Below are 13,491 nucleotides of genomic sequence, written 5' to 3'. Positions count from 1 at the left end.
ATATATGTGATTATCTTATCACATACAGTGTTTTTCCATTACGCAAAAACACTGCCAATCCTGACCGGCTCTGAACACCACATGTTATGTCTCCGTTTTGTCAAACTGTGCTTTCTCTGGACTTAAATTCACCCACCACACAGATGGTTTATTACTGGCAGGCCCCAGCTTTCTCAGGACCCAACCTCTTATCCCTGATCATCTTCTTGCACAAGGCTGGTATTCCAACAAGTGCCTCTCTTTCCTGCTTTTCTTTCTTTCTTTTTTTTTTTTTAAGACTTCTTCAGTAAGGTATAATAAAGTTTGTTATTGGTGCACTGGGTAGCACAATGGGTCAATGTCAATACATGTACAATAAACTGTTAATAAATGCAAAGTGTTGTGACTTTGTTGATGTAGAAATACACAAAAGGAAACAATATGTGAAAATCACTTGTAAACAGGCTGCGCACCATGAAAACACCCACATTTTCCTTCATTTTCTACATCATAATCATATATTCAACAATGCAGACAAGCCCCTGTTATGTGAAATGAGACTAAAAAGAAAAATCTTCTCAAGTAACTTGAAAAAACTCATTCATCCAGGAACAAGTTAATGAAGAGTAATTTTTTACACTATGCACAATACCCCATCAGAAAATGATTGTGAGAAAAGACAATTGAAACGTCTTAATTTATAATATCACACCAATAAAAATGTGTTCATTTACTTTTAATTGTCAATGACTCTACATAGTGCATTGAAGACAATAAAGTGCGAGCAAACAGTGAAAAAGTCAGGACATGTTTGTGGTGCTGTTGCATGACATTTGACTTCTGCAGAGCAGATATAAGTTGCATAATTTGGAGGCTACATAGACTGGGTGGAGTCCACTGAGAATGTAACTCACAGGAAACTGACCAACCTCAAAAGTCCTTAACATGATAATAAGAGCTCAGAATATTAAAAACAAGCAAACCAAAACAGCAAAAACATTGCATTTGTGCCCTCACCAGCTTAGCTGGTGTTTGAAACCTTTGAAATCACATAATTCTGGTGGAAATTTACAGTACCATGACAGTACAGGAGTGTTTTTTCTTTCTTTCTCACAATTCAGAAAATAAAAAATATAAAAATCCACCCCCCTGTCCTTTTTTGTCAGTGACACTAATCATCTTCAATAGAGCGATACTCTTAGCTGTCTTTACCTTTTATATTGCAAACACCACCATCCAGTAGGCAGCAATGAACAGCTATGAACAACAACAACATCCTCCCCCAAAAGGTAATCGATGCTAAAGTTTAATATTAAGTCACTACAGTGTTTAAACTGAAGCCACGCCTGGTATATGGAACATAATCGTGACCAAGAAGAGACACATTCAAAATGTTATCACCTTCGAAACATACCGTAAACAGCCGTTTATACCACCACACCTGCCACTTCTAGTTAAATTATTTCTACGCTGGGAGTTATTAGTTATTTATAAGTTTTGGGTAACCAGAGTTCTACACCAGGAGGCTTTACAGTAAATTGATTGATTCATGGAATGGTTGGATCTACAAGTACATGTTTCAACAAACCAGAAATGTTCAGTTGGGTCTGTTTTTGTCTACCCTAAATGCAGACAGAGTCCACTGGAGAAAATTGAGCATGAAAACCTACCAAAAAATATCTGTAAAACATTACCTGATTTGAGAGATTAAATCACATTCTTATCAGATGTTTTTCTTTAATAAACAGCAACATCCTCTTAGTGAAAATGCACTATTATAATTAAAGGACTTCAGAACAGGACAGAACCAAAACATCATTAAAATATTATTTGAAAACTTGAAAAAAAAAGTCCACCTTTTTTTCTTTCTTATGGCAGAATTCAAATTACGCACCCTGCTTTAGAGAATAAAGAAAGAAGTACCTGCCAAAAACCAGCAGAGGGCAAACTATTGTTAACCTGAGAGATAAAAAGAACAAAAGCAGAAAGAACACTTCTGCTTGGGATCACATTACACTCACCTGTGCGATCACCTCTGTAGGTTTTTATTTCTAATCTGGTTTAACCACTTCCACTCAGGCTGCCTTGTCTAATCATCTACAAGTTCCAGAATCATGTAGCTGTAAGGCCAAAAGTGCTGAAGCTGAGCAGGTACAGCAAGCTGTCTTTGTGCGTTTGTCTCTGGACTTGTATGTAAGTGCAACTCGCAGAGTGGTATTGCGTGCTTCCATACAAAAAGTTCATGTCCTACTCGCTGCTACTCTGACAGACCGACTGCTTCTTCTCCCAGCGGCAGACGGCGTTGGTGTACTCCACTATGACCTTGTCCATCCAGGTGAGGGGCTGAGGGAACAGAACAGCTCCCTCGAAAAAGCCCATGTGGCCCCCATGTTGAGTCAGGGCAAATACCACATTGGGCATTTTCTCTAAAAGGGGAAGACAGTTAGGAAGAGAGAAGTATAAAGTTTCAGTTCACCAAAAATCTGATCCCGTCAAAGACCAATTTTTAAGAAGCTAAATGACGCCAAAGCTGTGACGAGTCCAAATATCCAACCACGAAGATGATCATGTTTTTCAAAAGAAACTGACTGCACAGATTATAACTTGAATCTTGATACAGAACCAGTAGAAAAGTAGACAAAAATTTAAAGAAATAGAATTCATGACTACTTGAAGCGTAAAAACTTTACATGAATACGAAGACTTTTACAAAACAAGAATCTCCCATGTGAGGCAAGACAAGGCAGCAGGTTGAGGCCAGACACACACACAGGTCCCTGTATATAACCCAACAGCTCAGGTGGATCACATGGCCCTGAAAAATTCAACAAGACTGTCTGGGGAGGGTGTGTTGAGCAGATAGCTGCATCAAGACTTTATCAACACTTAAGACTGTGTTGCGAGTGTCCTGTTAACTCGCTTCATGCTGCTCTGAGTTAGCACCACTGTGAGGACAGCATTTTCACCAGACTCTACATCACCTCTGTGTTGCATGCCATGAAATAATATCTTTAATATTTGTTATTAAAGGTTTGTATGGAAGCATATTTTAAACTTGGTGTAAAACAACTTAAAAAAAATACTTTCCTTGACTTTCTCAGTTCCTTTCAACAACATGTTTTCTATGTTGAAGACTCAAATGTTCCATGTAAATCCACAGGTTGTAATGTTCATATTCAGTACAGTGCATATTTCCTCTTCTCTGTTACAATTTAACTACTGACTGATAACTAGCTAACATCAAGTTAGACACGCCAACAGCCTGCCTTCAGTTCAACACAACACAATCACAACTCCCCTCCCAAAAAACAAACAAACCTGGCTTCTTCAAGCATTGTGCAGGAAGAAATCTGAATAGCCAGCTAGCCACATATGCTAGGTAGCTAAGAAAACATTACATAGTTAACAACAGTGATAAAAAATTAGCTTGAGGAACTCCACAAAATTAAAACAAAGGTTGCTCTGTGAATGCCCTACCCAGTTTTACTTCAACATGCCCACTGGCCAAGACTTCACCACGTTCACTAAATAAAACCATACATGCCAAATATCAAACATAGACACAGTTACAGGTGTTATTAGGAGGAATCCTTGTTAGCTTGTCAGAATAGAATAGAATCAAGTGACTATTCAATTCTTCTATTCTAATAAACTGCTAGCTATCTATAATTAAAACATACCACGAGCTATCTTTCTTGTTTGCCTGCTAACGTGGGCAAATTGGTAGCTACTTATCATGGCAGCCAGCTTTAAGCTAGCCTGTTACAAAGACAACCTTTAACTACCACTGACTCACACTGCAGAAGGAGTTTAGACAAAAACCACAAACCTGCAAGAGTGCGTGCAACAGCCAGTAGTGATGGATGAACCAGTGGGTCATCCAAGGAGTTTAGCAGGAGGAGTGGGACAGTGATCTGTAAAAAAAGAGTAGTCCAGTTTATTTATTAATTTTTTAGAATACCTACTTACACATTATTAGTGCAGACAGTACAAAAGATAGAAGTAACCATCACTGGCACTTCTGTGCTAATGTCACACAAGCTACGCCCACATTTTATATTGTCTACCATTACACTTTTATAACAGAATAATATAACAGTGATAAGAGAAGTAGTATTAAACCACACCTGGACTTAATTATGTATGATTGCTATCCAAGTATGCTAGATCAGGTGAACAATAAATATAGCAGCAACAGTATTTAACAGTAGTCCAAACATGAAGTCATTGCAGAAGTAGTAATAGAGGGATAGATGTGTTGAGCTCTGTTACATACACGGATAGGTACTTGTTACTCACTTTGTGGATGTAGTGCACACAGCTCTCCTTCTCATAGTACTCTCTCAGTGAGTCATAACCGTGGAATTTTCTGAAGTGAAAAATGATGCGATAACATAGTTAAAGAGATGGCCCACAGAATTTAGAGCAACCCATCATATTCAAAGCCCAGAATATTTTACCTCATAATGCTGTCATCAATCTGCATCAAAGATGTGGCTGCATACAGTCTGTTCAGCTCTCCATCGCCAATGTTGCTGCACTGCATGGCCAGCAAACTGTCCCTGTTTAATAATATGACATTTAGACACAACCAACGCGGGAGACTGTGTCTTTGTTTGGCTGAGAAGTGCTTTTCATCTGATTCTCCACAAATGACTCACAGATCTACATTTTAGATAACAGATTTAGGAATTTCTGGCAAATTTTTCAGAATTACGCTAACATTTAAGAATTTCTACTCTATCAGACAGAGATAATCGAGAAAATTTTGTGTCTGCAGAAAGCCACTCCAACAATTAGCAGAGAAAAGATTCATGCTTGTGTCTGAGCTACAGAAAAGCAAAAAGCTGCAGTACTTTATGACTAAATGACATTCTGATCAAATTTAAGAGTGTTACGTATCTGTAACCATTAATCAATAACTGTTGTGTTGCTCCACCTGTGCGACAGAATGATCTTCTTCATATTCTCCGCCAACATAAAGTTGTAGAGCCTCCGGCACTGGTCCCACTGAAGGAAAGTTTCCTGAGCCCTAAACACACACAAGCAAATGCACATGAATACAAACATACTGTGGAACCACATTACAAACTAAAGTCACTACAGCAGTAGTCTGATCCATCATATCACTATTATATTTTAACTATTGTAAAAATCAACACTGCAAATTATTTAACCCCAACACTATTATGGTGCTGCTTAACACAAAACTTTAAGTTAAGTTATACAACCTAATATTGCACTCACTACCTCCAAGCAATCCAAAACAAATGTAATGGGTCCGCTTAATACGATCATATACAAGCGCAGTAATGACGCTTATGCCTCAGTTCAATAAGAAAGATCTGTAATCACTCATCTGCCTGCTTTCATGGATGTTTGGCTGTTAGTCTATTTCTTTCATCACTTCCACGCTTTCAAATCCACTGCTGACACCATTACTCTAATCCAATCATCTTCTTTCCTCTGATGCCTCTTGACTCTGATTGGTGGAACCCACCTCCCCCTGGTCACTCAGACCTCCATCCAATCCTCCATCTTCAATCCCATCAGGGCCTAGACTCGTAATGCCTATCAGCGCTGACAGCCTGCTATGACGGCTCATTGGTCTAATCGCCAAAAAAGCTTAAGTGAATTCAATGCTGCCAAATGATCACCACTCACTGAATGTTGTTTACCACAGAAATAATCCCTCTGAATAATGTATACTTTATTACTTTATTCATCCCCGTGGGGAAATTCCTCTCTGCATTTAACCCATTCACTCAGTGAAGCAGGGTGAATGGCAACATGACAACGTGTAATACTTTCTTGAAGCAAATCTCACAAGAACCATTAGGAAACAACTTTAGGAACTTATTTGGGAACTTGATTTAAAGAACAGCTAAATTAACTGTCATTTCTTTGGTCCCTGCATGTAGAAGATCACTAGTCAAAGCTGATAAAAACTGCTTAAGAAATTTACTGACATTCCCCTTAAAGAGGCATTATTAACATTTTTACCCCCTTGGAAATTAACTCTATCACCATCTTTGCCGCTGCAGAATTCCCTAAGATTCAATTTAGGTTTCACTGAGCGCTGTCTTCTTCTCTAACAAAGTCTCTGACTGGAACCGTACCTAGGATGCTTTTTTCACAAGCTTTTTTCTTTTTCTTTTCAAAGCTCTGATAGTCCTGATATAACAGAGTCTTCTCAGTCTCCTTTCTTTCCTGTGTTTCAGAGTAAATAAACCCCGTTTCAGTATTTATCAGAGTTCAACATGATCACCTCAGTTTCACTCGTGATGGCAGAGCAACGGCGACAACAACATGACCCATTAGTTTTAATTGTGTTAATCCTTCAGTCAGTTTACCAACCTGAGGGCACTGTAACCCTGGCAGACGCTGACACAGCATAGCACTCTGTCCTGGTTTGACTGGTTTTCCCCCAGGAACTTACAGACGATGTTTCCTCCCAGACTGAACCCCACGACCACCAGCAGAGTCTGGGGAAAAGTGCGTTTTATGTAGTCCACCATAGCTCCAAACTCCCAGGTACAACCTGAAAGTAAAAGAGTTGCTTTTACAAATGTATAGCAGTAATATATACTCGATATGACAGATTAATATATATTTATAACATTATGCTTCTTGGGAATCTGGTTTTATTTGTCAAAAGATTGATTTTGGCAGGATTGCACATTATAAGGTTCTTTTTTTTTATCCAAGTAATGTTAAAAAATATCATAAAAACAGACAATGTGGCAATAACTTTTTACCGTATGTAAACATGCGTGGCGAGGTGAGCTCAACATTAGGCAGGGCTCCCAGGTGGTTGAGGACAGCACAGCGGTAACCCTGCCGCTGGGAATAATCCACAAAGGTCCGGATGTAGTTCTTCTCACTGTGGTTACCAATCCCAGGACAGATTACCATGGTAATGTCATCTGGCACCCACACAAAGACACAAAAGAGTCTGGATGTGCAACTACATTTAAATTGGAGTCATGAGCTTGTGTAAAAGTCGATGTCATGTGCACTGTAGTGTGTGTGCGGATTTAACCCCACTGAACTACATTGCTGGCATCGTTCCTCGAGGGAGTTCATTAAAGTCGCTCAAAGTGTAGCAGGAGCTGCTTGTTACATGAGACTGATGTTCTCTCGGTCCAAACAAGCACATAAAACTCAGGAGGAATGAAATGAAAAGAAAAGCACCTCAACTAAACAACAATCAGGAAGCTCTTTAAGTACCAACACATCAGCCGTTGTGTAATTAAATACCCCGAAAACCAGCTGATTTGGTGGTTTAACAGGAACAAAGTAGTTTTTGCCTCTGACCTCCAGTGGTGTGGGCTCCAATAGCTTCAAAGAGGTCAAAGGTAGCCGTAGCACCATCCTGCATTGGGAGGAACATGCGAACCCCACAGGGCGTTGGAGTTTTGACACGTCCCATCTTCCCGTAGAGCACCGTCTGGATGTGACCGCTCTTCCCCCACAGCAAGGGAGGAATGTATCTGAAAAGAAGGACAAGGCCCATATTATGTAACTGGAAGATGCTTCAGAAGATCATCAGTCTGACAAGCCAGGCACACTCTGAGAGTGCTTTTTTTTTTTTTTTTAGGTGTTCAAATTACATGACTCCAGCGTGCTTAAATATGAAGAGTGCCAAAAATATGAAGCCAAATAACATTTAGCAGAAATTAAGTTCACATCAGGTATGCGGTTGGCCAACATACCGCTCCTTCCTGTCCAAAAACAAACAGCTGAGAATTTTCCTTATCTTTATCTACTTCATAGTGTGTACTAAAAAACAGCACACCCACTGTGCAAACAGAATCTTTACAGAAAAACAAAAACAACCTAAAAAAACTGAAAGTAAACTTGGAGGTTTGGAGAAAATCGCCAAACCTCACTAGGATGGATTGTGGATCAGGGCTACATTAGCTTAGCCCATCCACGGACACTCCTTCTAATGAATGACATGTTTCTTTGAATAGTTGTGCAACATTATTGGAAGGGGTGTGAGGTATGTTTTGTCATCTTTGGTGAGTGAGTCAGAACTGTTACCCAACCACTAGCTAGATTTTTATCATGGCCAGTGCACACTCTAGGTCATAGGTGTCAAACTCTGGCCCAGCCTAATTACATTTGGCCCGCGAAGCCATACCAAATTACTAGAGCTGGCCTACTGGTATTATACAGCTAATATATATATTGTTTAGTATTAAGCTTTGCTTGTTCCATATTCAGTTTTCCAGCAAAACGTATTTGAGACCATAAGAAAAGATTCATTCTTATATCTGGAGGAAGATTTTTTTTTCAATAAATATTAATGTTAGCCCGCGACTTTGTTCCAGTTTTGAATTTTGGCCCACTGTGTATTTGAGTTTGACACCCCTGCTCTAGGTGAAACACTTACATAACAGGACAGGATGTTTTGTAAGTTCTTTCAGGGTTCTTTCAGGGTTGAAGGCAGCCCTGAAAGTAATGTAGAGCCCAGGTTTTTACAACGCAGAAGAAGCTGTGGACTATCTCTGATATAATCTGATATAATCTGGATACTATGGATCAACCACTTAGCAGCACTTGATGGCTGCTAGTGGGGCATTTATTTTAAGGCCAATATCTAAATAAATGAGGATATCCATCCATCCATCCACTGTTGCCTGTCTCTCTATCAATAGATAGATATTGACTCAAATGTATTGAAAATGCTTAGAAAGGTTGGTAAATTTCCTCCAAAAAAATATTTCTAAAGTTTTCTTTCTCCCCGGGAAGCTTTTTTCCTACCATGTATGTGGAAAATTACAGTTTCACTAATGGATCAGCTCAGCCTAAATTGTAATTCCTGGCTCATTCCACCAGAGAACAAATGGCATGTTTATTCACATTATGGTCAGAGTAAGAGAAATGAAAGTACATTCGTGAATGGATGTTATGTCTCCAAACAGCTGAAATCCCCCTAAACTTCTATAATGCAACAACACTGCATGGTTTTCTTATGTTTCCTAGTTCAGCCACTGCCTGCCTCTGTGGGTGCTGGGCTGAGAGAATGGATCTCTCCCTTACAACGTATCTGAAAAGACTGCTGCTCCTCTAGGCTCTGTTTACAGTGTTTAGGAAATCTAGTCCTTCTTGGGAGACTCTGGCCAATAACAGCTTTTTTCCAACCCCCCCCTACAATGAGTCACATAAAGGCGAATAAAGACCTCAGAAGTCCACACAAGTAGTGGTTCAGTCAGTTCAACATAGGACTCGAGGACCTGTGAGAGTGGGATTCACATCTACGTAAGCCAAAATCTGTAACTGACCAACTTTAATGCAAACCACGTCTTAGAACAGAGTTGGAACAGTTTCAGGATGACTGTTTTCTGATTCTTTTGCTTTTGTTGTTAAATTTTCTAGATTTTTGTATGTTGTGTATATCATACACTGTGCTCACACTATAAATACACTGATCAGGCATAACATTATGACCACTGACAGGTGAAGTGAATAACACTGATTATCATGGCACCGGTTAGTGAGCAGGATATTTTCGGGAGTAAGAGAACATTTTGTCCTCAAAGTTGATGCGCTAGAAGCAGGAAAAATGTGCCAAGGTAAGGATTTGGGCGAGTTTGATTATTGTGATGGCTAGACGACTGGGTAAGAGCTTCTCCAAAACCGCAGCTCTTATGGGGTTTTCCTGGAATGCAGTGGTCAGTATCTATCAAAAGTGTTCCAAGAAAGTAACGGTGGTGAATAAGCGACAGAGTGATGCAGGTGGGGAGTGAAGGCTGGCCCGTGTGGTCAGACCCCTGTCCACTGCCAAAAGCACCAACTATGGGCACGTGAGCAGCAGAACTGGACCGTGGAGCAATGGAAGAAGGTGGTCTGGTCTGATGAATCCCATTTTCTTTCACATCACGTGGATGGCCAGCTGTGCGTGAGTTGCTTACCTGTACACCCTTTCGTGGAAACAGTATTCCCTGGCAGCTGTGGCCTCTTTCAGCAGGATAACGCCACAAAGCAAACAAATCGGATCCATGGGGGCCCCACCTCAAAACTTACGGGACTGAAAGGATCTGTTGCTGGTGCAGATACCACAGCACACTTTCAGAGTTCTGGTGGACTCCATGCCTCAATGGGTCAGGGCTATTTTGGCAGCAAAAGGGGGACCAACACAAAATTAAGCAGGTGGTCATAATGTTATGCCTGATGAGTCTATGGTGCACCTGTATCTAAGGTAAGAATCGGGAGTTCATGATTAAGTCCACATTCCAGTCATCTCAGTGCCATCACAGATCTTTTAATATAATATTAAAATCTCTCACTCTTTGGTCAGCATTGGGCAGGTCTTGAGCAGGTAGCGACTGAGCAGGGTGTCCTGGTAAATGATCTCTGGTGGTGCAGTGGGACTCTTGAGGTTCAGACAGCGGACAATGATATAGAGGATGGTAGCCACCGCCGCCAGCTTCACACCATCAAACATGGCAGGCAGCTCTGGGCCAAAGGTGTGTACATAACCGCCCTCCGTGGTGGTCATTTTATATGTGTGAGTTGATCCGCTGTGTGTGCATAAACATATAATTTACACAAGCAAAAAGCCAACAGCAAATGGATTATTTTTACACAGTACATTTACAAAAGTCAAATTTCATAAATGAAACTGAAATATTGAAAACATAAAATATGTTTGTAAATTTCTGCTAAAACGGCAGCTTCTCACATACAACAGCATAAAATTACATGGTGCTCTAACTTATAGGCAGCTGTGCGACATTTGGGATCTGATCTTTCAGTAGAGTCTAGTATGAAATCTCAAAATAATTAAATAAATAACTAAAAATCCACTGAAGACATGATAGAGTTATCCAGGAGTGACACCATCTATTAATGTTGACGGTTTTTACTCACCTTGCTGCCAGAAGAAAGTATTTCATTCAGAGCTGGGAAAACACGCAAGTAACATCTCATTGAATTAAATGGCCAAGGCAAACCAACAAAAGAGTACACAAACACGAGTAATTTGCAATATGTGGTTTGCGGTGCGGTTACGTGACGCATATGGATTACACAAAATGAGAAATAGGGAGGTTAGAAGAAACTGCCTGCTAGCTTAAAAGTGCCTCAGTTTGTTGCCTTTGTCACGTCACTCAGGTAAAACTTTTTCTGTCAGATGTCGACCAAACACAACAGGCACTTTACGTAAAGAACGCAATACGCGTTGAGCATAAAATTAAAATGTATGGTCTTACCATTACACTTTCTGAAGTTTCACTAGGTTTTTCCCGGACCCACCCGAAGTTTGACGCTCTAACACCGCCTGTTTACAGCGGAGAAACTGACTGACCAGCGGCTCGCTCAGGATGCCTTCATGCCACCTGAAAAAGCTCCGAATTTTTGCAATCCCAAATGCAACCAAATGATAAATTTACAATTGCGAATGAAAATATGTATATTCAAATTTTTTAACGTTCTATTTTCACGTTTTTGTCCATCTTATTTTACGTTCTACTTGTTAGACCTGTCATGTATAGTCATAATATAATACATGAAACTCTCCATTTCGGTGTCACAGTCTCCTCCTTCGCTTTGTGAAACTGAAATTTCCGATTATATCAGCAGTCAGTACAGCAAACATAGCCACTTACTTCCTACTTAACTGAAACCCTAGCTTACGTTGACAAATAATAAAAAATAATAATAATACAAACAGAAAAACGAAATCCAACAAACGTTATTCCTCTAGTTTAAATGTCATTCATTTTCAAGCGATTTGTCTAAACTTTGCACTGAGTGTGTTAGCCACAAGAGGGCGCCATTGATTAACTGGAAACACTGGGTCAAAATCAATGACTGTATACTCATAGCGGCTTAACCATGCTTTAAATGTTGTTTCTACTAATATATAATATATCCATGTATAATAAGTGAATATTTGTTTATTTTAATGTGTTGATGACATGGCTTTAACTTTGACATCAAAAAGTATAGTTTTACAGATCGGTAACATACACACTCTCAATACTTTATGCATACATTTCATCACATCTCCCAAATCTTTAACTCTTTCAAATAAATTCTAAGAAATGGGATTTTCAGCATACTTTATGCGACAATGATGCAACGATGTAAACTTAAACAACTAAAATTAATAGAATTCTTTTGGCAATATATACATTCATCAATTATTGTCATGTGTATATCTTCCACAGTCCAACATACACCAGAAAGCCCCATTTGGCAAAAAAATCATTGAGCCTTGTGAGCATACACAGCTGTACAAACTAAGAATGTCAAAATGAAACTCTGCTCATCTCCACTCCTATCAATTATTTTCATTTCTTTATATCTGGTGCTGTTTATGATGAATCCTCAGTCTCATTTCCAAATGGGAGACAGAAGTGAAAGACATCTTGGCCAATTTTTCTTGTTTCTGTGTGGGAGACAGAAGTGAAACATCACTGATACATACCAGCTATACATTCATGAATCCTGTGCCAAATTCGCCAAGTAGCATTTCCCTTTAAGGGTATCACATGTTCTCAAGATTTGAGTTTACAGGATTATGCTACTCTCTGCAATGCGGATTAAGATCAAACAGGGTCCTGTCACATTAAATTTTCATTTAACTGTCATCTTGTGACGATTAACCCAGCTCATACTAACTGAAGGTCAGTCATGTGAAGAAGCTTTGTCGCATGGAAGAGGAACATCTGAGAAATCTGTCATTGCTGAGACACACACCACAGTGACCACTGATGAATGTCAGTCAGCCTGATGTGTACATGATACAGTGGCATCTGTGTTTTCAGAGAAAAGTGGTAATTTTTTGCAATTCATATTAAAACTTGAAAAGGGGAAAGATTATTAACCCCCCCCCCCCCCCCCCCACCCCCCACCCATTTACTTACCTCTTAAAGAGAAATGTAATCTCCTTCATTATTATTTTTTCTCTCAGTTCACCCTCGAAAAATCAATTACAGGCACTGGAGTTCTAAAATAGATGGAGTGTTGCATAAACAAATGTAGTTGCATTAGTCGCCCAAAGAGCCACAAATAAGTTACATTTATCCACACAAGATAAATGTGAAAGATTGGGAGCTTGATAGAATCACCACTCCTAGACATCACTCTTAGTCTCACACCTATTAAAACCAATTATTTGTCTCACGACCACTCCCTCTGACAGCTCAAAAATCAACTCTGACCCACTGCTGGATCCCAGTTCCAGAAACACCCACAGATGGCTTGATACAATAAATCTCTGGCCTTAATCTGCATGTCAGAAGAGAATTTCATGCATGGCACATCATGGAAATTTTCCCAGAACTTTTTGTGAATAGACTTGCAATTCATCAACAGGGCTCCATCAAAGAGTGACATTACGGACTAAAGCTGTACTGATGGTGACGATGATGACGCAAATTAAATGCATGTAAATTCTGTTTTAGAAGAAAAATGGGACTCATTTAAATATTACAAATATTTATAAAATATTTCAGTGTGTTTCAAACATTTTTGGATACAAGAAACATTATTCAGAAC

At 39.5% G+C, this 13,491-nt stretch overlaps 1 protein-coding gene across 2 annotated transcripts; it reads right to left on the bottom strand.

Annotated features, from left to right (window-relative positions):
- Nucleotides 1-699: 699 nt before the first annotated feature.
- On the bottom strand, nucleotides 700-11,330 carry LOC146705001 (monoacylglycerol lipase ABHD2-like). Of its 2 annotated transcripts, XM_085462508.1 has the most exons (11): nucleotides 11,199-11,330; nucleotides 10,858-10,889; nucleotides 10,275-10,508; nucleotides 7,297-7,472; nucleotides 6,738-6,905; nucleotides 6,337-6,520; nucleotides 4,919-5,011; nucleotides 4,440-4,541; nucleotides 4,279-4,348; nucleotides 3,809-3,893; nucleotides 700-2,405 (listed from the first exon to the last, which is right to left on the bottom strand). In XM_085462508.1, the coding sequence occupies exons 2-11, from the start codon at nucleotides 10,881-10,883 to the stop codon at nucleotides 2,227-2,229; spliced, it is 1,317 nt and encodes a 438-aa protein (XP_085318634.1). In that variant the 5' UTR covers nucleotides 10,884-10,889; nucleotides 11,199-11,330; the 3' UTR covers nucleotides 700-2,226. The 2 variants fall into 2 exon arrangements, with proteins under 2 accessions (XP_085318634.1, XP_085318636.1); XM_085462510.1 differs by lacking the exon at nucleotides 10,858-10,889.
- Nucleotides 11,331-13,491: the final 2,161 nt, after the last annotated feature.

Source organism: Copadichromis virginalis, linkage group LG7 (genome assembly GCF_057382275.1).
Source record: "Copadichromis virginalis isolate Kocher_CV1m ecotype Utaka linkage group LG7, C_Virginalis_male_GT1.1, whole genome shotgun sequence".
Taxonomy (NCBI): Eukaryota; Metazoa; Chordata; class Actinopteri; order Cichliformes; family Cichlidae; genus Copadichromis; species Copadichromis virginalis.
Note: the sequence above shows the minus strand (reverse complement) of the source record. Positions and strands in the feature narration are given on the sequence as shown.